Below are 27,659 nucleotides of genomic sequence, written 5' to 3' on the forward strand. Positions count from 1 at the left end.
TACTAGCTGAGGCTTTTGAGATTAATCCATTCTGTTGCATGTATCAGTAAGTTGTTCCTTTATATTGCCGAGTAGTATTCCATTGTAATCTATTCACTAGTTGATGGACATTTGGGTTGTTTTCAATTTGGACTGTTCTATATAGGACTTCTACAAAATTCATGTAGAGTTGTGTGAACATATGCTGTCATTTCTTTCAGGTAAATACAGTGGTTCCCTTTATCTGTGGTTTCATTATCCGTAGTTTCAGTTATCCGCAGTTAACCATAGTCCGAAAACATTAAATGGAAAATTCATAACAAAGCAATTCATAAGTTTTAAGTTGGCTGCCATTCTGAGTAGCATGATGAGATCTTGCACTATCCTGTTCTGTAAGGCCTGGGACATGTATTATCTCTTTGTTAAGCAAATTCACACTTTATATATGTTTTCTGCCTGTTAGTCCCTTAGCAGCCATCTCAGTATCAGATCGACTGTCACTGTATTGCAGTGCTTGTGTCCAAATTACCCTTATTTTACTTAATAGTGTCACATAACTTTTACTACACTATCTTGTCATAATTGCCCTACTTTATTATTAGTGACTGTGGTTAAGCTCTTACTGTGTCTAATTTATAAATTAAGCTTTATGATAGGTATGTATGTATAGGAAAAACCGTAGTCTAAAGGCTTTGGTACTATCTGTGGTTTCAGACATCTGCTGGGGGTCTTGGAACACATCCCCTGTGGATAAGGGTGCACTGTTATACCTTGGGTGGGATGGCTGGGCTATTTCCTCAGTCTGTGTGTAACTGCAGGAACTGTTGGGCAAAGTTGCTGTTCCATTTTACATTCCCACGAGCAGTGTATGGTAGTGCCCATTGCTTCACACACTCACTAACACTAACATTTAAAACATTTTAGTAGTCCCAGTGGGTGTGTAGTGGTAGTTCATTGGGGTTTTTAAAAATTAAATTAATTTTTTCTTTTATTATAATGAAACCTGGTTTTGCTTGGAGGTTTCTCTTTTTAGCCTAAGGAAAATCTGTAGGTCTATTGCAAAAGCAATTAAAAATAGGGGGAGGATTTTGGCTGCTTTCTCTTCTCTTTTTTTTAATGTTATTTTTAAATTACAGTTTACATTCAGTATTATTTTGTATTAGTTTCAAGTGTACAGCATAGTAGTGAGACAATCATATACTTTACAAAGTGCTCCCCCAATATTTCCAGTGCCCTCTGGCACCGTGAGAAGTTACTACAATATTATTGATGATAGTGCCTGTGATGTACTTTATACCCATGACTATTTTGTAACTGCCAATCTGTACTTGTTAATCCCTTCACCTCTTTCACCCAGTCCCCCATATCCCCTCCCTTCTGGCAACCAGCAGTCTGCTCTCTGTAACTATGAGTCTGTTTCTATTTTGTTTGTTCGTTTATTTTGTTCTTTGGATTTCACATAGAAGTGAAATCATATGATATTTGTTTTTCTTTGAATGACTTATTTCACTGAGCATAATACTCTGTAGTCTCTAGGTCCATCCAGGCTATCACAGATGATAAGATTTCATTCTTTTTTTTATGGTCAAGTAATACTCAGCAACTAATAATGTTGAGCATCTTTATTTTAGGTCATGTTTTAGCAGTCGGTTGTATTTTCTAGATATGAATAGCTTTAAAATGGCAATTGAAGTGAAAATTTCTTTCAAAAATGGGCCAAAGGTTAGACAGTCACTTCCTCCAGGCACAAAAGATAGGTGAGGGTATGGAAACTGTTGAATTTGGACAAGGGTGATCCACCTGTGTGACTAATAACAAGACCTGGGAAGTACATGGAGCACTTGGACATGAAGCATGGCCAAAAGCATGTTCATGACTCCCCTGGCCTTGGAGGGCCTGCTCCAGGCTTAGCTAAACCCGCTGTTTGTGGAAAGCTGACCTAGATTCAATTACATTTCCCTGGATGCCGCAGGAGTCACCTGGGAAACTCAGCAGTCCTCTGTGGCCATCACAAGTGTGTGGCGGAAGCCTGCTGAACATGGAGCTCCCTCCCTGGGGACACTTTGCCTGAGTTAGTTAATCAAGCTTGGGAAATTGGTTACTGCAGGCCCAGACATGCCATCACCCTTAGAGTCTGAAACCCTATTTCTCATGTCCATCTCTTAATTAATTAATTAAGGAGGCAGTCCCCGAGTGCTTACTACATACCAGGTACTATTTTCCTTACTAGGGACAGGAGTGGCCACTGCTGGCACTCAGAATGTGGGAGACACGCAGCAATGGAAAGCAGGCTGTCCGCAGAGCACCGGTGTCAGTGTCCGGGAGGTGACCAGGAAATGTGACCCAGTGACAGCTAAATGGAAACCTAAGCTAGGACCAGGGTCACACCAGGAAGTCCCAGGGACAGGAGAGAGAGTGGCCCAGTCAGAGCCTGTAAGGAGTTTTCCAGGCATCAGGAGGTGGGAGTGTCGAGAGAGGACACCAGGTAAACTACAGTGAGGATTGAACTTGATCCTCAGATGGTGGTTTTAAGTGGGGGAGTGGCATATTCATGTATTTGGTGTCGTGAATAACGTGGGTTGCTCTGTGGTAAATGGATGGGAGTCGGGTAAGATTGGGGGCAGGGAGCCCAGCAAAGTGGCTGGTGCCAGTGAGAGTGGCCTGTGGACTGGCAATGATTGTGAAGTGGGATCCTTTCCAGCCAGTAACTGGAAATGTGCAGAAGGGCAGGAGTGAGTGTGCTACTAGCTCTGAAACATTGAGAAATCTAGTACACAGAACTGCCTTCTTTATAGCTTTCAGTTTATTTGTTCTCTCGCTTTTTGGGAAACTGATGTAGAAATGTCCCTTTGGCTTCAGTTACCTGAGCAGAGGGGTTTGAGCTCTGCCAAACCTGCTTCTTTGGACAGAATTGCTCCTCCCCGTGATCACTGCTTTTTGAGGTGGGAGGAGGGAATTACGTGGGTGGCCAGGGCCATGCCAAGGGGGGCGGGGGCGGGAACTGGGGCAAGAATCCTGCCTGTTTGCACCCAGCAAAGCCAGAGCAGAACCTTCTACCGCTGCTCTGGGCTACTTCTTGCTAACCTGACTGTCCCTTGGAGGGTCCCTAGGGTCAGAACCAGCATGTAGAGACCCATGAACTCAAATTTTAGGAAAATACTCTACCCCAAATCTCCTCCTGCGAGCCTTTTATAGAGGTGTGTCTGCCCCCTTCTGAGAGTCTCCACTCAGGTGTAGGGGAGGCAATTCTGTGCCTTGGACTCCAACACTAGGATATTTCTATCTTGTCTTTTCTACTCTGCCCTTCCTACCTTTCCAGACACCCACCCGATGGATTTACTAGAAATGATGGAATAGAAAAGAACGTTCGGACAACATTTCTGTGCTGGAGGGTACCGATAGAACAGAGAAAGATAAGATAGGAGGAAAGAATTTGTTTCCGGAAAGGCTTGTGCAAGGGCACATAGGTGGGAAGCTGGGGCTAATGCACCTCTGGGCTTTTTGTACTAGGTTACATTTCCCCTTTTTAAATTACAAACGTGTGTTCTAACCTCCTCATTGTTGCTTTGGAAATCTGAAAAGATTCATGTAGCTTCTAAATCAATGAAGTGATTGCTGGAGAGTAGCTTTTGCAGGAGAAAAACTAGCTGATAATTTATTTCAGTGTTTCTGGAGTGTAAGCCCTGTCCTAGGCTACTTCAGAAACGCTGAGATTACAAGCACAATGACATCCTGCTCTCTGTGCTCAGCGGCCGGTTATCTTTAAACAACAAATTGCAAACTGACTTGGTGCTGGCTTACCTCTTCCTCTTTTTGGAGTGAGAACTTTTTTCCGAATTGCCAAGGAATGAATTTGAATACATAATGAATGAATGGGTCATGCCTTCTACACAGATACTGCAAATTCCCTCCACTCGCTTTTCTTCTCTAGAAGTTTTTAATCCAAGTCTTTGTGGCGTGGGGGACAAAAGGGTAAGATCCTACTAGGGGCTGACCTTTGCACTGAGATCTGATTAGCACTCGTGGACTTGTAGCCTACTACCTTGTTTTGTGTCCACAAGTGGTCACTACATTCTTAGCTCTTTTTGCTGACTGTTCCTCATGCCTAAATCCCACTCCCACCTCTACTCCACTACCCTCCACGATGACTGACTGAGCCATTTTAGAAGTAAAGTTGGTTTCTGCTGAGGGTTCATGGCTGTGGAGTGCCAGCAGTGCCCAGCTTTAACTTGTGTATCCCTCCCTTCTTCTATTTTTTGTTTCTCTGCCCCTCCCCCAACTTTAACTGTAGTAGGACTACTTGGGATTATTCCAGCATTAAGTGAATACAGTTGTTGCGTGGGCGATTGGGACAGGTGTTGTATCCCCTGTTTACGAGAACTGCCCCCCCCCCCCCCCCCATTCTCCTAGCATGGCAAAGCAGTCCTCCACGGAGGCACCGGTGACACCTGGCAAGGAGCAGCTGGGCCCTTCCTGCAGGTGCAGATGGAGCAAGGCCAGAGGGTACAGATGTCTGGGCAGTGGGAGCCTGTCGGTTTCACAGGCGATGCTCCCCACCCGCCTTAGCTGACTTGTTTCTCCATGGGATGTTGTTTTTCTTTCCGAAGACACGCTGCACTGGGGCTGTCCTCACCACCTGGGAGCCAGGGGTCAGTAGCATTGCCTCGGCGTTTATTCACAGTCGTCCTAAGACACACGGTGGCTTTCCAGATTGGGAAACTGCTTTGCCAATAGTGTTGTTTACCATTTGAGCGACTCAACAATGTTGTATGAGCGAATTGAAGGAAATAGCATAAATTACACCAGGTTCATTTTATGTGAGGGGTGGCATTTCCGTAGAGAAGGGAGCCAGGTCCCTGGGACGCCAGGCTGCCACTTCCAAACTCAGTGTCTCCACCACCTCAGATTGCTCACTTCAATCTGTTGGCATAAGTGTATTTTTAAAAAATATATATATATTATTGATTTTTTACAGAGAGGAAGGGAGAGGGATAGAGAGCTAGGAACATCGATGAGAGAGAAACATCGATCAGAGCTGCCTCCTGCACACTCCCTACTGGAGATGTGCCGCAACCAAGGTACATGTCCTTGACCGGAATCGAACCTGGGACCTTTCAGTCCGCTGGCCGACCCTCTATCCACTGAGCCCAACCGGTTAGGGCATAAGTGTATTTTTCATCCCCAAATTGTCACACCTGTGGAGTGAAAATGATTAGGATTGTAACAGCTAGCTCCCGGGCTGTCCCCAGAAAACTGCCAGAATCCCTGTTTACCGGAGAAGCCCGAGGCCGGAAGTCGGGGACTCATGACCTATTGGGGACCTATTGGGAAGCAGTCATGACGCAGTGCTGGGATTGAGGGCTCAGGTGAGGGGGCTGGAGCAACAGCCCTCATTGGCGTACGTCTGGCTTCGCAGCAATAACTGACAGCTCTCTCCCTGCCTGCTTTATCTTTCAGTTAATGACCAGCCACAGCGTCCCTGCTGTGAGCTCGGGCCACTGCCTCCACACTCCCAGCCACGCTCAGGTTGCCGTGGGCGCCAGCTGAGCTAGCATGGCGTGCTGGCCTCAGCTGAGGTTGCTGCTGTGGAAGAACTTCACTTACAGAAGAAGACAAACAGTAAGCTTGGGTTTCTTGGGGTGGAGGGCGTTCTCCCTTGCTTTACTTCATGGTTTTGAGTTGGGGATTGGAGGAGAGAGGAAAGGAAGTCTTGTTGGTTTTCTCAAAGTGAGTGAATGAATGTGGCCCTTGGTGGGCTCTGTCACTTATTATCGAGGGCAGAAATGTTAGCTTTGGGTTTGTGCTAGTGCCCAGGCATGAGTTCCGACCTCTGGAATGTGGCACAGAATTGCCCCCAGCCGTTCCTTCGCCTCCTTTTCCTACAGCTCCCAGGGCCATGTGGCTCTCCGAGAGCCCCTCATGGACCCCTGTACTGCGGGAGGTAGGAATGAAGTGAGTTAATGGCCCAGCTTGGAGAGAGACTGGATCTTTTAGTGCCAGTGTGGACTCTCTCAGCTTTGACTGCAAGCCTGGAGGAAAATAAAACAGAAAATGGTTTTATTCCTGTGGAGGGTTCAAAGCCATTCACTGCCTGGATGGGACAGTAATTCTTAGATCATCTGTAATGCGTAGGTGAATGGTATTTTTCCACAGAGGAAGGCGAAGGCTGTAAGGCATGGTGAACTCCTTGGAGCTCAGTGCCAGCTCTTCGCTTCTCTATCTCTGAACACTCTTAGAAATCCCATCAAGTCTCCTGGGTTTAGCTGTACCTCTCTGTAGTTAGCATCTAAGTCTGTTTTCTGCCCTGCCTTTTCCCTGAATTCTGAGCCTGCATCACCACTTGGCTGTCTTAACGGAGCTTAACGTAACCAAAATGATCATCTTCCTTAGACTCAGAGAGCTAGGAGGGACCTTGGAGATAATTTAATGTAGTTTCTCAGACTAGAATACTATTTGGACCTTTTCTAAAACAAAACTGTTAAGGTCCGTTTGTATTCATTACATTTCTTTTTGTTATAATGTTACTTAAATATGTACATATGTGAAACTAGACACCCCCCCCCCTTATTGTATATGCTATTATAAACCATATGATCACTTACAAATTAAATGCAAACCAAATCGCAAAACCAATACAATTCAAATGGATGTAGTAAGACAGCTGACATTGTTTAGCTGATCCCAAACCATGAGGAGTGACGTGAATATGGTAGGGGATGCTGTGGTGCCATCCTGTGAGTTTGGACAGTCTATGTTCTAAGGGTTCAGTTCTCCAACCATTTTTCCCATGACCTTCATTTGATACCATTTGGCTTTCATTTGGTCCAATCTCGTCATTCATAATTCACGTCTGCATCTGTTCCTTCCTCATTAGTCTGCTATAATTATGGTGCCAACACAATCAAACACAAATATAAACTTAGGCTTTGAAATCTTGTGCCAGAACTTGGTTATAAAAGAGGCATTTGGGAAATCCAGATATGTTTATTCTAGTTTGTTTAGATGACCACGAAAATGAAAACACAAAATGGTTAAAATTCTCACAGGGAACTCACAAGTAGTCCATTGAAAATATACTCCCCAGCCCCTACCCCCTACACAGATTCCAGTTTGAGGAACAGCGATTTTGTTTAGCCCTTCTCATTACTAGTGGGGACCTGAATCCCAAGGTCACTAATGAGAGAGTAGGAACTAGAATCTATGTATCTAATGTATCTTGCCTGTCTTAGTGATGATAATAATGGTAAAATATAAAACCTAATCTATATATTTAAAGCCTAAGCGACCAAATGACCGAAGGACTGTTGCTATGATATGCACTGACCACCAGGGGGCAGATGCTCAATGCAGGAGCTGCCCCCTGGTGGTCAGTGCACTACCACAGCGGGAGTGCTGCTCAGCTGGCGCCAGATGCAGGGCTCACAGCTGGCGAGTATGAGCCTCTCCCTATAGGGACTGACTGGGCACGAGCCCACGGCAGGCGGCAGGCGCAGTGGGGCTGGGATGAGCCGAGGCATCAGGCAGGAGCGGCAGGAGTTGAACTACCGGTTTTGGCCCAATCCCTGCAGGCCACGCTGAGGGACCCCACTGGTGCACGAATCTGTGCACCGGGCCTCTAGTATTATATAAGGAAGCAAACACTTAGAATGAGCTTCCGTGTGCTAGGCACTCAATAGTGCGTTATTAACTGGGTTAATCTTTTTGTGACTCTGTGAAGTACTCTTATGTCCTTGTTGTGGCTGGGGAACTTGCAAGGTCCCCAGAAGCACATGTCGGGTTCAAATCCAGGCCTTCTGACTCCAGAGTGGGCACTCTAAACCACTATGGCAAATTTGCTTTTCAGTGGTAACATTTTTTTTTAATCCTCCCTCTCAAGATCTTAAAGTTTCTGACTTTTTCACCTTTCCCCCTGCCTCCCATGGCTCTTCCTAGAGTCTGGTGTTCCCAAATTCATCTCTCATCCTCATTTCTTAGCTACATGTCGTTCCGATCTCCTGCCTCTTCTCTTCCTGGTTATAGCAGCCCGCACGATAGGAAATCATTTCTTCTGTGGTGTGTCCATTAGCCAGTGAGTAGTGGGAAGAATCATACCATCTTAGCAATGAAAGGATGTCTTCAGGGTAGTACAGTCCAAGCCTCCATTTTACAGATAACAGTACTGAGGCACAAAGCAGGGAAGGAATTTCCTTGTGGTCAACCAAGGAATCAGAGTCCTGTAACAGGATGTGGGGGTTGGTCCATCCAGAATGGACCTGTCTCCACTGGTCTTGAGCGTGTTGCTTCTTGCTCAACGTAACGCATGGGTTTAACAAGAGAGTTAAGATTGGAGAGATAGGCAGGCTTAAGTCAAGGCAATTTGCAGTCTTATGCCAGAGTGCCTGTTGAAGGAAGAAGTAGGGACACAACATCCTGATACAAAAGGGCTTTCCTAGATTGTATATCACTGCCTGCTGGCTGGTGGTCCAGTTAGTTACCTCCCTTCCTGATTTCTAAAAGATTTGCATTTTGCTGAGCCAGAAAGAAGAGTGGTTTGTTTCAGGTCCCAGGTGCTTAGATTGTCAGAGTTGGAAAGATCTGGCCTGCTCCTGGGGTTTGGGCCAGAGGACAGGAGTCCAGGCTGGGTCTTCCATGGAAGTAGCACAAGAACCAATTTCCTATAGGCCCAGCGCCCCCCCCCCCCCCCCCCCCACACACACACACACACACACACACACTCCTTTTTAAAGCAGGCTTGGCGTTCTTTGCACTAAAGGTTTAATGTCCCTGGATCTTAAGTTCTGACTGGTAGCGACTTCCCAGTGCACCTGGCTTGGATTTCTAGATGATATTGTTTAACATTGGAACCTGCTCAGGGTTTTGGTGCCACTTTGTTAGCTCACCTAGTCAGAACCAGTCCTTCCCATTAGGCGGGGAAGAAGTTAGCATTTCCATGATAGTTCTTGCCCACAGTGAACAGAAAATCATTGCTCATTTCCCTTCTGCCATCCTGGAGTGTACACACGTGGCCCCAGAGCCTGGCATCAGGGATATGCTCAATAAGCATTTGCTCAGTGAGTGGTGCATGTGCTAAGTGGGCTATTAGTTTTCAGGTCTCAAGGAGGTTCCCCTGCTGTAGGGGCCCTGTGTGCTGCTGCCAGGAAGAATAGAAAGACTGTGTAGAAGCTGGGACCTGCCAGTACTCCCCAGAGCTACCCTGTTGAGAGGCCGTTGTTTGCCTTTTTGCTCTGTGTCTTCGTTTGCTGTTGAATTCTGGGGGACCTCTCTCCGGTGTCCCCTTTGTGCAAAATCATGGGGACCATGAGCCAGGGTTAGCTTTCTGCTGTTCTTGTTGGGCAAAGAATACATTGAAATTGAGTTGCGAAAGCTGGGTGCAAAGCTCAGTTTGGGTTCAGAGTAACAGTTAACCTGTGTGGGTGGCAGTCATTCAGTACAACAGGGCTTGGGGGACAGGAAGAGGGATCAGAGTTTTTCTGAGCCCCGTCTCGTATTAGGCTGAGCCAGAGGCCAAGGTCCCATAGACAGAGTACGACCATAGTTATTGCATACATTAGAGTATTGGTATTTGGGCATTCTTTAATGATAGGAATAAGCTATCAAAAGTTAAAACTCTTTACTTAAGATCCTTTATAGAATTTTACAGAATAGATGAAAACTTCCATATCCCCTCCCCATTTCCATTTTAACCTGATACACTTCTTCCCTTGCCTGGCAGTGATAGTTCAAATCCAAATAATCATTCTAATCGTTATCTAAATTCTAATTCAATTCTGACTCCAGGTTGGCCACCATATGTCATTGGGTTTAGGGGAAACTGATTTCTCCTAGGTTTTAGTTTTCCCTTCTGTGGAATGGAGAACATTAGAACAAATAGCCATTTATTGTTTCATTTGGGTAGATGTTTATGGAGCATCTACTACATGTGGAATGGTGAACCAGACATGATTCCTGTCCTTAAAGAAGTAAGAAAAGTGGGTATAAGACACATCATTATGTAAGTAAATATATAATAACACATTGTGGTAAGTGTCATGAAGACAAAGTGTGGTTCTGTGTTGGATACTGCCAGGCTGTGGGTAGGGACTTAATTTAGAAGGAAAGGTCATGACATTTAAGTTTCAGCAGCCATTAGCCAGGGGAACATCAGGAGCCCAGAGATCAAGGGCACTGTATTCCCATCAGAGGCACAGAGTGTGAAGGCCACGGAGCCTAACACATGTTCCCGAGTCAAGGAAGAGAAAAGCCAGTGGCGCCGGTGGCGCAAATGCAGACTGGCTGGGGACGAGCTGGGAATCGGCAGGGCCAGGCCATGCAGGGCTTTGCAGTTGGCAAAGGGCAGTTGAGTTTTAGTTTATGTGCAAAAGGAGTCCCGGAGGGTCAGTTTGTGCCTGGTCCTCGGCACTAAGGGGACGTGAGTGACGACAGCCCAGGGAGACAATTGAAGTCATTACATGCACGTGTTCCATTTTATTGTTTCTTTCACTGAACATTACTCGCTGTGTCTGTTCCCAAATTTCCAAGTAATCTTCATATTTATAATAATAATTCTTGATGCGTAGGCTGTGTTTTGGAAGCACTTTTATATGCATTATCTTGATGTTCACAGCGATCCTCAGAGTTGTGCATTACAGCTCCTGTTTCACAGTGAAGAACGTATTATAGGTTAGTAAAGTAGTTAGAGGTTAGAGGAAGAATTACATCTTATGGTCCCAAATTTACCCTGGGGCTGAGTCCATTGACATTTCTGGGAGCTTTACAATAATCTATCAACACAGTTTTTATTTTCTAAGTTTATTCTCTATTGCCAACATTTAGATGGTTTCCAGCATTTGCTGTTACAAATGAATTACTATGAAGATTTTATACATCTAGCCTTTTCTTACTTTTGTATTGTTTCCTTAAGCCACAATCTCAGGAGCAGGATTATTAGGTCAAAGGGGAATGGCCCTTGAAGTCTATGATCAGATGTCCTTCCAAAGGATTAAACCAATTTAAAAAGCCACCATCAATGTATGAGAGGGCAGGTCTGGGTTTTTATTTTTATTTATTTATTTATTTTTTTAAAATATATTTTATTGATTTTCCACAGAGAGGAAGGGAGAGAGATAGAGAGTTAGAAACATCGATGAGAGAGAAACATCGATCAGCTGCCTCCTGCACATCCCCCACTGGGGACGTGCCTGCAACCCAGGTACATGCCCTTGACCAGAATCGAACCTGGGACCTTTCAGTCCGCAGGCCGACGCTCTATCCACTGAGCCAAACCAGTTTCGGCAGGTCTGGGTTTTTAAACAAATGTTTTTCCCTCTAGCATTGCTCTGATTTGATATTAAAGATTTCACTTTCATTTACACAGACCTAATGGATGTGTATGGTATCAGGGATGGGTTTAAAAATAATTTTTCTTTACATTCATATCATATCATCCTAGCAGCTTTTATTAAACAGTGATTCCTTTCCTAGTTATTTTTGGGACATTTATCGAACTGTTATGTCTGTAGGGAGCTCTTTGGGGGTTATTTGGTCATTTGGTATGTATTTTTTATTTTGATGCTGATACAGCACAGAGTGTGCTATTACTTTGAACACTGAGATCTGGGGCAACTCATTGTCCCACACTCCCTTTTTGCCTCTCAGAACGTCTTTGATAATTTCATCTCTTTCTCTTTCCCATTAAATCTTATTACCTTACCAAGTTCTAAAAAGTATCCTATCCTTATGTAAAGCCCAGGGATATTTGGTGATATTTGGAGACATCTTTTGGTTGTCACTGCCCTGGGCGGGGGTGGTTGGTAGAGTATGTGGATCGGGGGAGCATCCTACAGTTCACAGGAGAGTCCCCTCAACAGTTACCTGTGTCAATAGTGCTGCTCTTGAGAATGGCACCTGCTTTCCAGGTGTTCTCTCGGAGCATCCCATGTTAGAGCTGAGGAATAACGAGACAGAAGGCACAAAGTGGTGTCTTTGGTGCTCCCAGAGCAGCTCAGTGTAGCAATCACTTAAACATCAGAATTACGTACTATTTTAACACCCAACACTAAAGGGAGGCTTCTGAGGGTCTGACTTTGGTGAGAAACGCCTTTTGAAAATGTGTTCCTCTCCAGGGGGAGAGATGTGGAGGTGGGTGGGTAGGTACCAAAACAAGATTTAAAAGAGCTTTCTATAGGGGTTTATAACAGTAAAGCATCAGTTTTATTTCCAAGCTATTTCTCAGGGACTATGTGAAGGAAAAGTGCTAAGTCTAGGGATGGGAGAAATCTTACTTGGATGATGAGTAGAGCCAGAATGGCAAGCCTGGCAGTTAGGTTTCTAGAAGGAGACTATTAGGAAAAGAAATGCCTAGCATGGTCGGGTGGCTCAGTTGGCTGGAGCATCGTCATGTTCACCAAAAGGTTGTAGGTTCGATTCCCAGTCTGGGCACATACCTAGGTTTTGGGTGTGATACCCCATTGGGGCGAGTATAGGAGGCAACTGATCAATGTTTCTCTCTCACATCTATGTTTCTCTCTCTCTCTCCTTCCCTTCCCCTCTCTCTAAAAACCAATAAAATCATATCCTTGGGTGAGGATTTAAAAAAAAAAAAAGCCTAGAACATCCCCCTGAGTTTGTAAGGTGAATTTTTTGTTGAATGACACGTATAATTTTAGAGGTGTATCGTAAAAGGGCATGGATTAAGTTTTTCTCACCATGAGTTTTCTGGTTTGGGTGGTATGAGCTTTGGAGGCAATCCATTCATTCATACATTTTAGTAACTCAGGCTACCAAGGAGTTTGAAAGATCAATAATCTAGATACTCTCGTAATAGTGGTGCTTAGTGGCTATGAGCAGGGACCCTTGAATCAGACTGGCTTTGAATCCTCGCTTTGCTGTTTACCAACCTTATAGCCTTGGCCAGTATAGTAACACTTCAAGCCTGTGTTCTTATCTGTAAAAGGAGTATAATATTAGTATTAATGAGGTTGTTTGAAGGTTAACTGAGTTAATATATGTAAAGTACTTAGAACACTGGTATTTAATAAGCTCTGTTTAAGTGTGCGCCATTATTGTTATTATCAGTCTTTTTCTTACCTCTTTTTCATATCTGCTTACACCCACTGGCAGATTTTTTTCCCTTTGCTATCAGTGCCATGGGGAAGAGCCAATCAACCAACTATTTTGAGCATCTGCTGCCCTACAGGGTCCTAGATGTGGGGGCTGCAGAGATGCCCGGGAACATTAGGCTTGATTCATTGGGTCAGATCTGTGCTCAGGTTGGTGAGCCATAGACGAAGTGGCCATCTTAAAGGGTGTGTGGCCCAAACATGGCTCTAGGAGAGGCATGATGAATGCAAACAGACAGATCTAGGTGTTAGTGGGTCTGGGTGCTAGTGCTGGTGGGCTCACCTTACCAGGCTGTGGCTCATAACATGTTTGAACCATAGTTTCTTCACTTCTGGAATGGTAATCATACAACCGTTCTCACAGAGTTATTAAATGTAAGAGATGAGATGTATAAAAATCCCGGGTACACAGTAAGTGCTCAGTATTGCCTGAAGCTATAATAAATCTATAGGCCATGAGTTCATTTTACCTCTGTGGAACCTGCGGGTTTTTTTGATCGTGTCACCTAGTGCAGTCATGTCCCCTCTGGGCCACTTCCTGTGTCAAATAGAATTTTATATGTGGCCTCTGGGGTTGGACAGAAGTGGCTGCTAATCTCATCCCTGCCATGGACCAGCTCTATGATGACCCTCCCTTGAGCTTTAGACTTGGATTCAATGTAATAATCTGTATATGGTGTGCCTACTACATAAATGGTAGCTACTATTTATCCTAAAAGCACAAATGGTAGTTTCAGAACTTAAGTTTGATGCAATCTTACTTATCCTCTTCATTTACTTTTTTTCTGAGTTTATTATTCTTTTCTGAATTTATCCCTAGTTGTGCCATTTTAAACAAGTTTTAAGCCTGTCTGGGTAATATTTGTGATTTTATTCAGCTGTAAGCTTGGAATGGATATAATTTTGTGTGCTGCTTTTTTCACTTAATATTATATGGTTAACAGTATCTGTGTTTCATAAACATTGTTGTAATGGCTGCCTACTGAATTGTTGAGTAGATGTACCATAATTTAATCATCTCCCTAGTGCTGTGCAATTATTCTAGTATTTTTCATTTATAGTGTTTCAGTGAACAAATACATATATGTAGCTTTTTTGACATTTTGAATTTAGTTCTATAGGTCATAGCCCCAGTGATATTATTTGGTCAAAGGAGATAAACATGTCTTCTGATACATTTGGCCAAATTGCTTTCCCAAAGGGCTCAACTGATTTGTATTTCCATCTTCCTTATTTTATAAACTTTAGTTCATTCTCTTACTCAACAAGCATTGTTAAGCTCTCAGGGTGTGGTAAGCCAAGTGAGAAGAAAGTGACACTAGGGGAGAAGCTCCCATATAAATAGGGTCCCTGCTGTGCCAAGTGCTGATAAAGGCAGAGAGTATCTGGGGACCCTCCGCCCCTCCCCAGAAGGGACTTCTACTCAGCAGGCAGGAGAGGCCCCATGTCATTGGAGAGCTTGCAGATTTCAGTGTGTGTTGCCTCTTTGGGATCATTTATGGAACTACTTAGCAAGACCAACTCCATCTTTGGTCTTGGAGACCCTAGTAACAGCATGCCTTCTTTCAAAGAGGGACCCATTTGTCTTTTATGTTTTTCCTGGTGTGCGTGCTGTCTATAGTATACTATTCCTCATAGTTAGAGACTAATGGTGGGGTTTTTTTTTGTTCCATTTATGGAAAATTTAGGAAAGCATTTAAAAAATTACCCATTTTCTTATCACCTCAGGACATACACTGTTATCACCCTTATATTGCTTTTCAAATAGAAGATTTTTTTAAAAAGGTTAATGCGGAACTATATCAAAGGCGTTTGCAAATTAAAAATGGGCTGTTTAAAATTCCAAAAATCCAACAATAAATAATAAAGAGAAACCCCAAGACAATCTGAAGCACCAGCAATCAGCAGAAAGGTTAACTTAATTACAGTCCATTCACTGTGTAGAATATTAAGTGGTCATTAAAACCCATATTTTAGGAGAATATTATATATAATGGAAAACACTCCCAGCATGATGCTAAATAAAAAAGCAAAATACAAAACTATATATGATATCTAATCTCAATTTTGTAGAAAAAATATTATTTATGTATGCATAGAATGAAAGACAAAAAATGTTAACAGAGAACCATTGTTAGCTCAATTTAGTAGGGATTCTTGCAGCAAAGTAGGACTGGGGTGGTTTATATCTACTTAAACATTTTTTTAATTTTGATTTTTCTATAAAAAATATATATGGTCTTGAGAGTGAAGAAAATAATTCTATTAAAAGAGAATAGGGAGGGGGATTTTATACCAGTGTCTCTTGGTTTTATGGTGCTGAAGCCACAGTTGTAATTACTCTTAACCACAGGCCTCATCACTCTTTTGGGCTCTTGATGTTCATCCTATTTAAAACATCAGAGTCTAGAAATGAGAGGAAGAAAGAGGTGAGAGCCTTCAGGCAGTGTAACTACAGACGGTCCCCAACTTATGATAGTTTGACCTAACAATTTTTCGACTTTACAGTGGTGTGAAAGTGATACCCATTCAGTAGAAACCATACTTTGAATTTGGACCTTCTTCTGGGCTAGCAATTTGCAGTATGGTCTCTCTCGTGATGCTGGGAGCAGCAGTTAGTTGCAGCTCCCAGCTGGGCACACATTCACAAGAGTAAACAACCCACACTCTACAGTGTATTCATTGTATGAGATGGTTTTGCCTAACTGTAGGCTAATGTAAGTGTTCTGAGCACATTTAAGTCAGGTAGGCTAAGCTATGATGTTCAGTAGGTTAGGTGTATTGAATGCATTTTCGACTTACAGTATTTTCAGTTTACAATGGATTTACTGGGACATAACCCCATTGTAAGTAGAGGAGCATCTGTAGTTGTCTGAACACCAGTGGTTCAATTAAATTCTGTCTCATGATTTCCATCCTGTCCCTGTGCTTTATTTATCCCTTGGTAACTCATTGAGGCAGGGTTTTCCTTTAGAGAAACCTCGTTGCTTTAACCTGTGGATCGGACTTACTTACACGTTTAATGATCTTCTACCCACTGGAGAAGATGTTGACCAGATCTTGCTGGATGGAGGTCTTTGCACTCTACACTCCTCCCAGCTCTTTCCAGTCCTAGGTGTGTGGAGGTCAATATGGAATTCTGTGTGAATTTCCATTGTCCTTTGGAACCCTCTTCTCAGCCTCATGGGGGCGCAACTTTGTGTGCATTTGAAGAACAGAGGTGGTGTGCATTTAGCACAGCAAGGCCCGGTGGCCCTGGCCTTCCTCTTCCAATAAATGAACGTCATTGTGTACCCGAAACTGTGCTAATGCTGGGGATATAGAGATGACTGGACCCAGTGCTTGCCTGCAGGGTGCTCATATTGCTGTGAGGAAACCAGTGATAGAATCAGATGATTTCAGGGGCACGGTTCCTGTGGGAGCTCAGGAGAAGGACATTGTGTCTGTCTGAGACTTGCAGAATGAGCAGAAATGAGCCAGATGACACAGGATGGGCAGCGTCTTCCCTCTCTCAAGGAAAACACGGAGGGCTGGAATAGTATGTCACAAGGTGAGAACTGCAGACAGTAAAGTGGTATGAAAGCTTAGAGAGTGGTGGGAGAGACTGGAGAAGTTGATCAGTTGCTGAGTTAATTTATCTGTGGATTTCCCAAAGCCCAAAAGTGTCAGGCATCCGTATTACTGTTTAAACTCACAATGCTCTGTCTTATTTCCCTCTCAGTGTCAGTTGTTGCTGGAAGTGGCCTGGCCTCTATTTATCTTCCTGATCCTGATCTCCGTTCGGCTGAGCTACCCACCCTATGAACAACATGAATGTGAGTATCTGAGCATCCTTCCTGAGGCTCTCCACTGGCACTAGCGATCCAGGCCATGGGCGTGGGCTAAATTTGACCTCTCCTGAGACACCATCTTTAGGAAACACTGTAAATGGGTTGGAGCAGAAAAGTTAGGCTCTCAATTTTTGGATAAGTCCTGAACTCAGGAAACTATTCTCAATTCTAGAGAATGGTGATAATAGGAACTGTAATAATAGCCAATGTCTGTTTTGTACATTTTAAAGTACATTTTAAGTAAAATAACCTTACTGATAGTTCAGAACGTGGTGATTAACAAAGGTCCCTAGGGTAGTGCCTTGACACCACCGTCAGCTGCCTTTATTACACAGGTGCAAATCATGGAACATACTAGTAATTCTAAGCAGCATTTGCGTAGAGCAGCGGTTCTCAACCTCTGGGTGGTGACCCCTTTGGGGGTCAAACGACCCTTTCACAGGGGTCGCCTAAATACATCCTGCATATCAGATATTTACATTACAATTCATAACAGTAGCAAAATTACAGTTATGAAGTAGCAATGAAAATAATTTTATGGTTGGGGGTCACCACAACATGAGGAACTGTATTAAAGGGTCGTGGCATTAGGAAGGTTGAGAACCACTGGCGTAGAGCTTCTCAGATCGACTAATATTATTTTATTTGATTCTCATAACAACCTTGTAAAATAGACTTGATTATTACCCTTTGCTTGATAAGTTCTTTGGGGCTCAGCGAAGGGCAGGGACTTGCCCAAGGTCACACATCTAGTAAGTGACAGAGATGAAGTAAAAAGCTCAGGTCCTCTGACTCCCAAATCCTGTGTTTTGATCGTAGCCTTTATAGTGAGCATAGAGAATACAGTTGTGGCCAAGGACACACACTCTAGATGTCAGGTTACTTGGGTTTGAATTATGGCTTCAGCAATTACTGGGTATATCACATTGGGCAAGTGACTTCGCTTCTTGGTACCTGAGTGTTCTCATCTCTATAATAATCCCTATGCTATCTGGTTGTTGTTATTCCACAATCATGTCTTTCTCTCCTGGCTGGGTAGGCTGGATGGATTGACAAGACAGAAATGTCCCAAAATGATCCACATTTATGTAGAAGGTTTAGCTGGCACCTCTGTTCCATTGCTCCTGTAACTTTCCCTCTCATTAACCAGCTCTCCCCACACCCTGCCAGCCTCCTGGACTTAGGGGATAGGTAATGGTATAATATATCATGTTTCTGTCACGTATGGACTTATAGGATCCTGTTCTTCAGGAAATGGGTGGCTCTGGGTCACCTGTTAATTGTGTTCTTGGTCTGGTCCATGGCCCACTGAGGCAGTCATTTACCTGCTAATTTGCTAGTACACATTACATATACTCGAGTTTTAGAAAGAATGCCACACAACCTCAGGAACATTCTACCAGATGTGATTTTCAGATTTCAGCAGAGAGGGAAAAAATATAGAATGAAATGCACACTCAGTTTGAGAGCCTGGGAGGTAATTCTGTCTTCGCTTTTGGAATCCCAAAGATTGATGAGTAATTGCATATTTGATTTTATTTAAGCATTGCCCTAAGCCCCACTGAGATGGGAAAACTCAGTTTTTTCATCTGCTTGGCTGTTCTCTCTCTGGAATGGTCCCAAGTAGGCAAGATGGTGTAGTAGGAACAGGCCGACTTTGGATCAGACAGAAATTGGGGTCTGCCCTTCTGGTTTGCTGCCTCTTTTATCTCTGAGACCTGCTGAGGTTGTGATTTGAACAGGTTGTTGAATTTTAACCCAGAGTCATCTGAATCTAGGCCATAGAATCTCAGAAATGCTGTGGAATGTTCATACCTATAGAAGGCAGATAAGACGTTTGCCTCCCACCTATGCACTTCTTACAACCTCACCTACTGTTCTAGGGATCTGGGTGGAAGGTGGATAGCTTAGGCGAATCTTGCAGAGCTGTGCTGTCTCTGGAAACAAAGGATTGGCATATAATTCTTCCCCATAAATCTTTCCCTGTTTGACCCAGAGCCATCCGGGCCCTCATTACTTTCTTGGGTCCTAGGATTCCATTATGCTATTTGATCGTCATCCTGTGCACGCTTGCCAAGTCATCTTCCTGCTTTTGCTTGCAAATAAGGTGGGACACAACACACAGGGAAGAGTCTTTGCTTCACTGAACCACCAGGTATCGCCTGAAATACCTTCACCTTCCATGGCCCTGTGCTGCTGGACCAACACCCACCCTGTCCGTGGTGGCAGAATCTCGGGGAGGTTAAAGGGGAGATTCCTGCGGTCCTTGGAGTAATTGGTTGGGTTACATAAATCTCCTGCATGAGGAGCAGCTGACTCAGGCAAGGGACCTTGTTTGGTTTTCCTTGAACTATTACCAGGGAGATAAGGAGGTTAACTGAGTAAATGTTGAACAGGCCAGAGTCCCTGCGGAGTGGCCACAGGGATCAGATCTTGTTACATCCTTGCTGAGGATGCTGACTCTCGGGTTGGAATATGGATAGAAGAAAAGGACGGAGAAAAGTGCCCCAGTACTGAAATGCAGGGTAGCCAGTCTTGGCTGTGGGTTAGCTTCTGGGAAGGCTCTTGTTAGCATATTTGCGTGAAAATAGTAAGATGAATAAAGCAGGGGTCCTGCTCTGGAGGAAGGTTGTGGCTGTTGAGATTTGGAGTATTCCTAGCAGGACAGTAGCAGAGTGAGGATGACTGTAGGCTCAGCACCGCAGTGCCTCAGTAATCCTGACAGCCTTTACACTGTGCCAGGCACTGAGCTGCGTGCTTTGCCTGTCAGAACTCTTGGGATGTCTCTTGCAGCCCTGTGAAGTAGATTGTATTTTTATCACCATTTTACAGATGAGGAAAATGAGAGTTGGCGGTTCAGTGACTTGGCCAAAGTCTCTGCTTCGTGTATTGCAGAGACTGGATGTGAATCCCAGTAGGTCTGACCCCCAAAGTCTGTGGAGCCCACAGCTCTTTGCTGCCTAGAGAGCCATGGCTCTCAATGGTTGTTGACTATTTGGGGTCACAGATCACCCTGAGAATATGATGGGAGCTGCAGCATGGCCTCTCTGTCCAAAGGAATTCACACATGTTTGGTCCTCAGGTTAGGAGCTCCGGGGCACATTTATTATGATATCCTAGAAGCAGCACCAGGTCAGACTGTCCCCAAACCAAACTGTGCCTTTGATCAGCCAAGTACACCTAGTCTTGCTGTTGGTCACATGCTCCTCCATAATGAAGGGAAAGGAGAGTGAGGAGATGACCTATTGAATGGGTCATGAGGTCATCATGGTCTCGATGAGGGACACGAGCAGCAGATGACCTCTGACCCCAATTAGCCTGTTTATTAAGTGCCTCTGAGGAGCTTGTGAGGTGGCAGAGGAGGTGACACCAAACAGTGGACAGTACAGAGGAACCTGAGAAGGGCTTAGGTGCACAGGGTGTTGCCAATATGAGGGAAGGACCATGGATGTGGATGACGGAATTGTGGGTTCCACCCCCAGTCCTGCCCACGGGTTCCCTGACTGTTCTTCACTAGCCACTGCATCTTGCTGGTTTCCTCCTTAGAGAATGAAGGAATTACATTGGATTAGGCCAGTAGTTCTCAACCTTCCTAATGCCGAGACCCTTTAATACAGTTCCTCATGTTGTGGTGACCCCCACCCATAAAATTATTTTCGTTGCTACTTCATAACTGTAATTTTGCTACTGTTATGAATCGTCATGTAAATATCTGATATGCAGGATGTATTTTCATTGTTACAAATTGAACATAATTAAAGCATAGTGATTAATCACAAAAACAATATGTAATTATATATGTGTTTTCCGATGGTCTTAGGCGACCCCTGTGAAAGGGTCGTTCGACCCCCAAACGAGTCGCGACTCCAGGTTGAGAACCGCTGGATTAGGCCATCCTCAGGGCCCCTCTGAAGAGTGAGGGGGACAGTGGGAGATGAACTGATGATCAGGTGCTAGCTGCACACCAGCCCCATTCTGCATATGGTCTAATCTACCCCTCTCGCCATGTCTCCAAGGTTTGTGCCACGAATCCCATTCTACACATGATGTTAAGTAGATCAAGAATCTGATGCCAGATTTCCAACTCAGTGTCGGATTAGTCGGAGGTGGCAGGTCTCTGGGACATGGGGGAGGGACAGGCAGATTTGCGATGAGACGATTGATGAGACGGTATGGAGCCAATAGAGATAAGGATCAAGTCTCCAAACTGCTTCAAAGAACTGATGTTTCTCCTGTGCTTTTCTTCTCTATGTCAACAGGCCACTTTCCAAACAAAGCCATGCCCTCCGCAGGAACGCTTCCCTGGGTCCAGGGGATTATCTGCAACGCCAATAACCCGTGTTTCCGGTACCCAACTCCTGGTGAGGCTCCGGGCGTTGTCGGAAACTTTAACAAATCCATGTAAGTACCAGGTCAGGTTTTCTTTCCCAAACTTGTCAGTTAGTTCTTCTCTTCCCTTCTCAACCTCTGGAGAATTCTGAAGTTGCTTTTGTCAAGGTTTGTGCAATGAAGTCTGAAGAATGAGGGCAGGGAGAATTGCTGCCAGACTTAAGATTGTGGAGCTACAAGTCATGTGGCTGGGGGGGCGGTCGGGGGTGTGGAGAGACAGTTTTCCTCCAAAAACTGACTGATAAGTTGGGAAGGGAAGATAAGGAGTGTGCTGGTCTCCTCTGGGGAGACCTCTTCTCCATGTGTCGGTTCACTCATTTAGCAGACATTCTCTGTGCATTTGAGCCGCCTGGCCTAGGTGCTGGGGAGGGGTAGGTAAGAGATGGGCACGGAAGGAGTCTGCTCTCCAGCTCACAGCCAAGGCCCTCTCTGTCCTCAGATCAGCTCTCTCTCTGTTGGTGCCTCTCATACTGCCACTGCCTGGTCTTTCTCTTCCCTGGTGTGAATTTCCTGAGGGCCAGGATGTCACTCCCTTCACTTTTGTATTCCTGACTCCTGACTTCAACACCGAACATCAGTGTGGGTTTAGTAAGTGTTTGCCGAATGAGCCAGTAAAGATTCCTGTAATGCACAGACCATGGTCGGAGTTAGAATGGACTGTAGGAGGTGTACCCAGACAGTCCTGGGGAAGCTGCAGGGCCACGTTATAATATCCACGGACCATGGTATGGTAGTTTTCATGGCCCCTTCTATGCAGAAATATTAAAAACTTTATTTCATTAGTGTGTCGGTCTAAAGGTGAATATAACCCAAGCTGGGTTCATCTTATACATATTCATTCTGAATTTTGGGTTTCATTCTGCTTCTAAAAGAAATTATTTTTTTTTGTGTTCACCCCAAGAGTAGCCTGAGTCCTGGGTACTATGCCCACTGTGTCTCATGGATAAGTGGGCCCTGGGGGATTGTGTGTGTGTGTGCGGGGGGGGGGGGGGGGGGCGGGGGGGGGCGGGGGGCTTCCTGGAGACGAGGCACATGGGCTGGGCCTTGAAAGAAGTGGCAGGATTTGGTGGACACATGGGGAGGAGCATTTGGGGCTGGGCTGGGAGTGTTTAGAAGCCTAGAGTATCAGGGAAGCTGGGCATGGGGAGCAGCAGGAGTAGAGGACCCGGCAGCCAGGTTTCCTTCACGTGGGAGAGGCAGCTGGCCTAACAGAGCTTTTGTGCTCTTCTTGTCCTCCCTGCAGTGTGTCTCGCCTGTTCTCAGATGCTCAGCGGCTTCTCTTATACAGCCAGAGAGACACCAGCATGAAGGACATACACAAGGTTCTGAGAACATTGCAGAAGATCGAGAACAACAGCTCAAGTAAGCCAAAGCCTTGCTCTGTATCGGTTTATCATTGGAACTTGACCTGCCCCAGGGAGAGAGCAGCTCAGGCGGCCTGGTGCTTGCCTCTCTTAACTCTCCCCTGCTGGGTTTTCCTCCTCTGTGGCTGGGCTGGAGGCCTTTCTGCAGGAGGCGTTTCAGGGGAAACTGGGAAAACAATGAGTGCCCTGGCCTCCTCCAGGTGACAGAAGAAAACCCCCCAGAGAGGAATGGCACGGGCCTGGGGTTAGGACGTCTTAGGGGTGCAGGGTGCTTCCAACTTTATTTCTCTGGAGTCTAGGCCATATGGTTGCAGTGAATGGGCCGATTTATAGACGTGGATATTTCTGTGCAGATAAGAACAATTAAAGTTGCAACTTGATATGGATAAGTGAAAGTAAGCATTTACTTCTAAAAGGAAAATGCAATTCATCTTCCCCCTAGTCAACTGGTTGAGCCTGATGGACATTTGAACTCCGATCTCTAAAAAGCGCAATCTTGATCTCTGATTGGATAAGTGCCGGGCACGCCATTTAAGGAAGTGTCTGCGGAGCAGGCAGTTTGTTGGCCAAGGTGTTGGCTGAAGAAGTCGTGGAGCGTCCAGGGCAGTGGCCTGCAAGGCGGCAGGGGGCGTGGGAGCAGTCCCCTGGGTGCAGACCACGGTGGTGTGCATGGTCTGCAGAGAATTTAAAAGCAAAAATGAAGCCCAGTGAAAGTCAGTTTTCTTTTTATCATCACCACGCACTGGTGGTTCTAAATAAACAATGTCAGTGATCAATTACTCCCCATCATGGGCCAGCTGCCGCCACTGCTCAAGGAAACTTCTTTTTACTTAGTTTGGTGTTGTGGGTGGGCTGGTCTTCTCTGAAAGGCCTCCCGGTTTGGGATCCACTTGGCAAAAGAAGAAATGGTGTAAAGTGTTAGAGTTTAAACCAGACTTGTGCAGCAGACAGATCTGTCCTTTCCCTGGGCAGTGGGTGTTGCGGGGCCTGACGACAAAGGGAAGCGAAGCTGTGCCTGGTGGCACGGAGAAGGTGTCGCTTCACATCGGACAGAGGTGCGCTGACACTTAGGGTCAGTGTCGAGGGCCCTCCAGCTGGACTGTGTTTGGCTGCATGGCCAGGCCTCCTGGATGCTGTTTCCGTGTCCTGTAGGTCCCTGGTCCTGCACACGTGTGTCTGTCCCAGAGCAGGACACAGAGAGGTGCAAACACCAAGCAAAGCACCAGTCGTTCCTCATCTACTGAAGCACCGCCTGGTAGACCAGAGGCAGAGCTGGGGTGATCCTTCTACTGCAGAGGCAGTGTGGCCAGAGGAAAGAGTTGAAAGAGTGTTAGGATATTTTACTTTGTGGTTTTGTGACTTTGTGACTAAGTCCCTCAGGCCCTTTTGGCTTCTCATCTATGAATTGGGAACAATGGGAGAAGCTACCTCATGGGATTAATTTGAGGGATAAATGAGATATAACATTTAATTGCTTAAAAATCGCGTCTGGTACATAGGAAACATCTAGCGGATATGAGCTATGATTATTTTGGAGTGGAGACATGTTGGCCAAGCCATTTAACCTTTCTGAGCCTTCATTTCCTCAGCCGTAATGAATAGGTAACTTGCAATGTAAAATATAAAGTCTAAGTGTCTGGCACATAGTAGGTGTTCAATAAATGGGAGAAAATGTTGTTCGTATGTGTCAGCGATGCATTTCTGAGCAGCTGGCCTTGCTCTTCTGCTCTCAAGTTCATGGTTGGAGAAATAGACGGGCTGATGGGGGTAAGCTGTTAAACAGAGTTTCAGATCTTAGTGGGGCTTCCTCAGACACAACCGCGTTTCTTCTTTGAGCAACTGGCCATAGGAGTTCGGGTGGACAAGAGAAGCCAAAACTGCATTAGAAAAGCTTTCTCTGCTCAGCTCTGAAGAGAGAAGATCTCCGATTCTGATTGTATCTGATCAGTGCTTAGCTCTCCATTCACCCAGTAGGTTCCTTTTCTGTCCCGTAGCCACTTCTTGCATCGCTTCCCCCTTTCTTTGCCTGTCTTGCTGCACAGAGCCAGGCCTCATTCCAGAGGGAAACACGGGAAGTGTTGCTCCTTCCTCGGTGAAGTCAGCCACGTTTTGCTGGATTTGACTAGCGCTCTGGGTTTCAGAGAGTCGGAGGCTGAGGGTTGCCATGCAGATGCTGGCTGAGAGGCCTGCGCTCGGCTCTCTTGCCCTGTCCCCATCAGCATGGGCAGGATCCTTGGTCTGAAGCCCTGCCGTCCTCAGCCTTCTCTCCCGTACGCCCACTTCCCCAGGTGGGGACCTCCCTCCCACACTGCAGCTCTTTTTGGGTGTTGATAGCTTTCATTATCAGAAAATATCCACTGCCCTGCTATATCTTTTAGAGAATGAGGCTAATTTTATTTCCCTTGAAATATTTAAAGACAGCTCTTGTTTTTTCCCACCCTTTCTCCCCCCAATTTTTTATCTTTGTAGACTTAGGGAATGACTCCCCCCGCTCTGATCTCTGACTTGGGTCTCGAGCTTGCCCATCCCTTCGGCTAGATTTTTGGGACAATGGCATGACTGCCATTTTCTGTATATTCGTGGTACGCATCTGGTTTGCTTGGCCTTTCTGATGTGCTCTGTAGGACTTTTGTGAAATAAGTCCTGAGGCTTCGGCTGGAATTTACTTAGGGGAAAGGGTCACGAGTTCCTGGCTGTTGGATTTACTGGCAACACTGAGAACTAACTGTATGGACCTTTGATTCTGCTTTGATCTTTGAGTCTCAAAAAGGCATGATCCCCAGAGGGCAGGCAGGCTTTGGGGACATGGCAGTGTAGTTGGCCACGGCAGGGTGTTGAGGAAAGGGGTTGCAGAATTGTCATCTTGTAAACATCCGCTGGGCAGTACACTTTGGTCTTAAGAGAACACACTTGGCAGCCAGGCTGCCTTGGTGCAAATCTTGGCTCGGCTGCCTACCAGCAGGTCATTCCCTAACATCTCTGTGTCTCAGTTTCCTCAAAGGGGAGACATTCACAGAACCTCTGTCAGAGACATTGTGGGGAATAAATGAGCCAATAACAATAAAGCATTTAGTATAGTATCTGGCACATGGGAAGTACCAGGCTTGTATTTTGTTCACTGCATGTTCACAACCATCATGTGAGGTAGGGAATTTTGTTCCTTTTTATGCACATGAAGGCGCTGATGTTCAGAGACGCTAAGTAATTTGCCTAAGGAAGTACAGCTGACAAGAGGTAGGAAAAAGGCTACACCGTCGGTCTTTCATACTCTGCTGTTACTACATCCTAAAGAGAGCAGCCCAGTGAAGCCGAGACGTCTCAAAGGAAACAGGATACTAGGCACTCGTGGGCTGGGATCAGAAAGGAGACAAGAGGGCTTCCGAAAGAGCAATGCCAGACTTCCTCCACTTCCCTGCTTCATGGGTCACGGGCATGGGTGGACCGCTCCCCAAGGCCCATCCAGAAAGAACATCCTGTGACTCACAGCCACTTCTCCTTCCCCGCCTGAACCCTCCCCTCCCCGCCCCGGGAGCAGCCGCTGAAGGGGAGGTTGCAGACCCAAACGTTGTGTTTTGTCCTTGTGGGTCACCTATGTGTCATCTTATTGAAAGAGCTCATGACATATGTGTCAGTATCATGTCATCAAATTGGAAATTCCTTTAAATCTTTGGGTGACCGCAACTCACATTCTGTATGCACTTGTCAAAAGTTCTAATTTAGGGTCTTAGGGTTTCATATTTTGAAACCTTTCTACCTAACGTGAGAGAGTTGTCCTGGATCTGTCATAGACAGCCTGCTCCCAGAGCCCGGGCCCTCGCTTTCCGCCTGCCATGGGGCTGGTCCCAGCCAGGCTGCAATCCGGGGGCTGCCACGCTTGCTGCAGCACTGTGTTGAAATCCTGCCTGAACGAAATCGAGTCAAAGGTCAACATTACCCAGGCAAGAATAGAAGGCACAATTGTACTCGACGACAGGACAGCGTGTACCCCGCAATATTGGACTGCCTTTAAAAAGTTTGCATTGCTCTCATCAAGAATAGTAGGAAAAAGACATTATTTCTTGACTGTTGCTTTTCCAGTTTAAGATTTATTTATCATCTTATAAACATAAGATTATATTTACAATCTTGAGTGACAAAGAGCAGTTTGGGAGTCCAGTTTGTTTCCAGCTGAGAGCTTCCCATTTCCGGTCCTCTTATCACTGCTGTACCGGGGCACGAAAGGGCAGGGCGATCTTAGAGTGACACTTTGTCCAGCGGATGAAGTCGCATCAGGTAATGATGCCCTTTTACATTTTAATATATCATTATCTTCAAGGCTTACTCCACCACTAGCAGGTTGATGTTATCATCCCCATTTTATTGATGAGGAAATTGAAGCTGGAAAGTGTTATGTCTGGTGCCCAAGACCATTGAATAAAGTTGGGAATTGAATCCAGGTCTGTCAGCATCTTTCCACCACACTGTGCTGCCATGTTGCCTTATACCGAGAAGTAAGGGTGGCATCATTAGCTTGATGCCAAAAACATGATGAGGCATTTTTTTAAAGAGTAAAGAGATTTATTTATTTCCTGATATAGTAGAAAGAGCCAAAGCTTTGTAGCCAGAGCCGATTGGGTTTCAATTTGCCACTTGTTTGCTCTGTAACCTCGAACAGGATATTAACCTCTCTGGGTCTGTTTTCACATTTGAACAATGAGAATAATATATTTCCTGGAAATTTGTTTTAGGGACTTAAGGGAATAATTCATATCACATGTCTGATGATCAGTGAATGCTAATCAACTTCCACTACCCACAAATCATGACCATTCCCCTTAAAATATTGTATTAACTTTAAAAGCAGAGAAACTAAGCTATTTATACATGATACATGTTAACAATTCTTCCTTAGTCCAGTCCTGGAAAGAATCTCTTCTCAGCCCCTAACTCATAAACTCATCTTCGTTTTGGGTCCTGAACTCCTCTCCCAAAGCCAGCCCCACTCTGCCGGCGGCCCCCAC

The 27,659-nt window shown here is 45.2% G+C and overlaps 1 protein-coding gene across 2 annotated transcripts in view; it reads left to right on the forward strand.

Annotated features, from left to right (window-relative positions):
* The window catches only part of ABCA1 (ATP binding cassette subfamily A member 1), a 114,742-nt gene that overhangs the window by 14,897 nt on the left and 72,186 nt on the right, over positions 1 to 27,659 (forward strand). For both annotated transcript variants that reach the window (XM_070431001.1, XM_070431000.1), the window contains exons 2-5: positions 5,437 to 5,598; positions 16,798 to 16,891; positions 21,166 to 21,307; positions 22,539 to 22,657. In XM_070431001.1, coding sequence (XP_070287102.1) covers positions 5,533 to 5,598; positions 16,798 to 16,891; positions 21,166 to 21,307; positions 22,539 to 22,657 — 421 coding nt within the window. In that variant the 5' untranslated portion in view covers positions 5,437 to 5,532. The remainder of the gene's footprint in view (positions 1 to 5,436; positions 5,599 to 16,797; positions 16,892 to 21,165; positions 21,308 to 22,538; positions 22,658 to 27,659) is intronic.

This window comes from Myotis yumanensis, unplaced genomic scaffold, assembly GCF_028538775.1.
Source record: "Myotis yumanensis isolate MYYU_CA2020_CCGP unplaced genomic scaffold, mMyoYum1.0.hap1 SCAF_12, whole genome shotgun sequence".
Classification (NCBI taxonomy): domain Eukaryota; kingdom Metazoa; phylum Chordata; class Mammalia; order Chiroptera; family Vespertilionidae; genus Myotis; species Myotis yumanensis.